General features: G+C 39.6%; 1 protein-coding gene across 1 annotated transcript in view; it reads left to right on the plus strand.

Annotated features, from left to right (window-relative positions):
• Positions 1 to 1,524: 1,524 nt before the first annotated feature.
• The window catches only part of LOC136062318 (uncharacterized mitochondrial protein AtMg00810-like), a 50,805-nt gene continuing 50,091 nt past the window's right edge, over positions 1,525 to 2,238 (plus strand). The window contains exon 1 of the mRNA XM_065761225.1: positions 1,525 to 2,227. Within this exon, the coding sequence (XP_065617297.1) occupies positions 1,525 to 2,227 (703 nt within the window). The remainder of the gene's footprint in view (positions 2,228 to 2,238) is intronic.

Below are 2,238 nucleotides of genomic sequence, written 5' to 3' on the forward strand. Positions count from 1 at the left end.
GATAATAGTGGAGTTTCGGGAGTGGTGACCTGAAAATCACCCAGTGGGGTTTTTATAGCGAGGTTTTTCCCCATTCGTAAACAAATCACCGTGTTATTTAATTTCCGCAGCATATTTAGTTTTTGGTGATTTGTTTGTGCTTCCCCGCAATTGCATGATAAATTGATTAATTAATAACTTGGCTAAGTAATTAATTGGTTTAATCACAAGGGGTCATTCAGATTGTGGCCTATCAAGTGGTATCAAAGCGGGCACACTCTGATTAGGTTTAATCTTTGCTGTGTTGATCCATTGACCCCTGTCGTCATGGCTATAACCGGCTTGAAGAAATCCTTGTTTTCAAATACATCTTGTTTTTCTAATCACTATTTGTTTGAGTGTCTCAGAAAATACAAGTCTAAAAGTTATTTGAATTCTTCTATAATAACTATTGGAAAGGATCTCAGTTTGGCTAAAAAGAAACTAGACTGCCTCAAAATGAAAATGTGCAAAGGAGTTCGTCTGAGAAGAGTAAAAGTCAAAGGCTTAGCTCATCAAAGGCAGTTGAATGAAAGAACCATTCCCTCTGATTTGTCATCCAAGCATGAAGTGTGTTTCATGATGAAGTCTGCATTCAAAGTAATGGATACTTGTTTATGGTATCTTGACAGTGGTCGCTCAAGACACATGACTGGAGACCGATCTCTCTTCAAGATCTTTGAGCCTAGAGAAGTTCAAGATATTGTTGAACCAGAACCTATATCCCCAAGTACTTCCAGTATTGTGGAAGACTCTGCAGATGCTCCTGCTTCACCAGATTCTGAGTCTCATAAAGAAAAAGGACCCTCCTCTAGAATCAAATTAAATCATCCTCCTGAAGTTATTGTGGGAAACATGAATGAACTCATATTAAGGAAACGTACAGTTGATAAATGTGTTACTAACTTTGTATCTTTTTCTTGCTATTTGTCACAGGTTGAACCCAAGAAAGTTGAGGAAGCATTACAAGATGAAAATTGGGTCGAAGCAATGCATGATGAACTGCTTCAGTTTCAGAGGAATGATGTGTGGACTCTAGTACCTAGACCAGAAGGTGAGCACATCATCGGTACAAAGTGGATATTTCGCAACAAGACTGATGAAGAAGGCAATGTGATTCGCAACAAGGCTCGACTTGTGGCTCAAGGATACTCGCAAATGGAAGTAGTAGACTATGATGAAACATTTGCCCCAATTGCCCGAATGGAGTCAATCAGAATTCTGCTTGCCCTAGCATGTTAGCTAAATTTCAAACTCTATCAGATGGATGTAGAGACTACCTTCTTAAATGGGTTACTCAAAGAGGATGTCTATGTGGCTCAACCAAAAGGATTCATTGATCCACACTTTCCGGATCATGTGTTGTACCTTAAAAAGGCACTTTATAGGTTGAAGCAAGCTCCTAGAGCCTGGTATGATAGACTCACACAATATCTGGTGTCACATGGGTTCACAAGAGGAAAGGCTAATCAAACTCTCTTCATCAAAAGGGAAGATGGTGAGTTGATGGTTGCTCAAGTCTACGTTGATGACATCATCTTTGGATCGACTAAGGATGAACTTGCTCATGGCTTCTCAAAACTCATGCAAGTCGAGTTCGAGATGAGTATGATTGGAAAGTTGACTCACTTCCTAGGATTGCAGATTCGCCAACAAGATTCAAGTATATTTCTTTCTCAATCTAAATATGCTAAGAACCTTGTGAAAAAGTTTGGTTTGGAATCTACTAGTTCTGTTAGAACCCCTATGAGACCAAATGTTAAACTCACTGTAGACGTGTTAGGTAAGAGTGTTGACCCCTCTCTTTATAGAAGCATGATAGGTAGTCTTCTTTACCTTACTACTAGTAGACCTGACATTAGTTACAGTGTTGGAGTGTGTGCTAGATATCAGGCTAATCCCAAAGAATCCCACATGACTGCTTTAAAAAGAATTATAAAGTATGTCAAAACCACTGCTGAGTTCGGTGTGTGGTATAGCAAGGACACTAATGATGTCTTAGCTGGGTACTCTGATACTGATTGGGCTGGCAATGCTGATGATAGAAAGAGTACTTCTGGGGGTTGTTTTTATGTGGGTAACAATCTTGTCTCTTGGATGAGCAAAAAGCAAAACTCCATCTCTTTATCCACTGCAGAAGTTGAATACATCGCTGCCAGTAACTGCTGCACCCAACTCCTCTGGATGCAAAAACTCCTTCATGATTATGGTATTTGTCAA

The sequence above is a fragment of the Quercus suber genome, unplaced genomic scaffold (assembly GCF_002906115.3).
Source record: "Quercus suber isolate HL8 unplaced genomic scaffold, Cork oak 2.0 scaffold_402, whole genome shotgun sequence".
Taxonomy (NCBI): Eukaryota; Viridiplantae; Streptophyta; class Magnoliopsida; order Fagales; family Fagaceae; genus Quercus; species Quercus suber.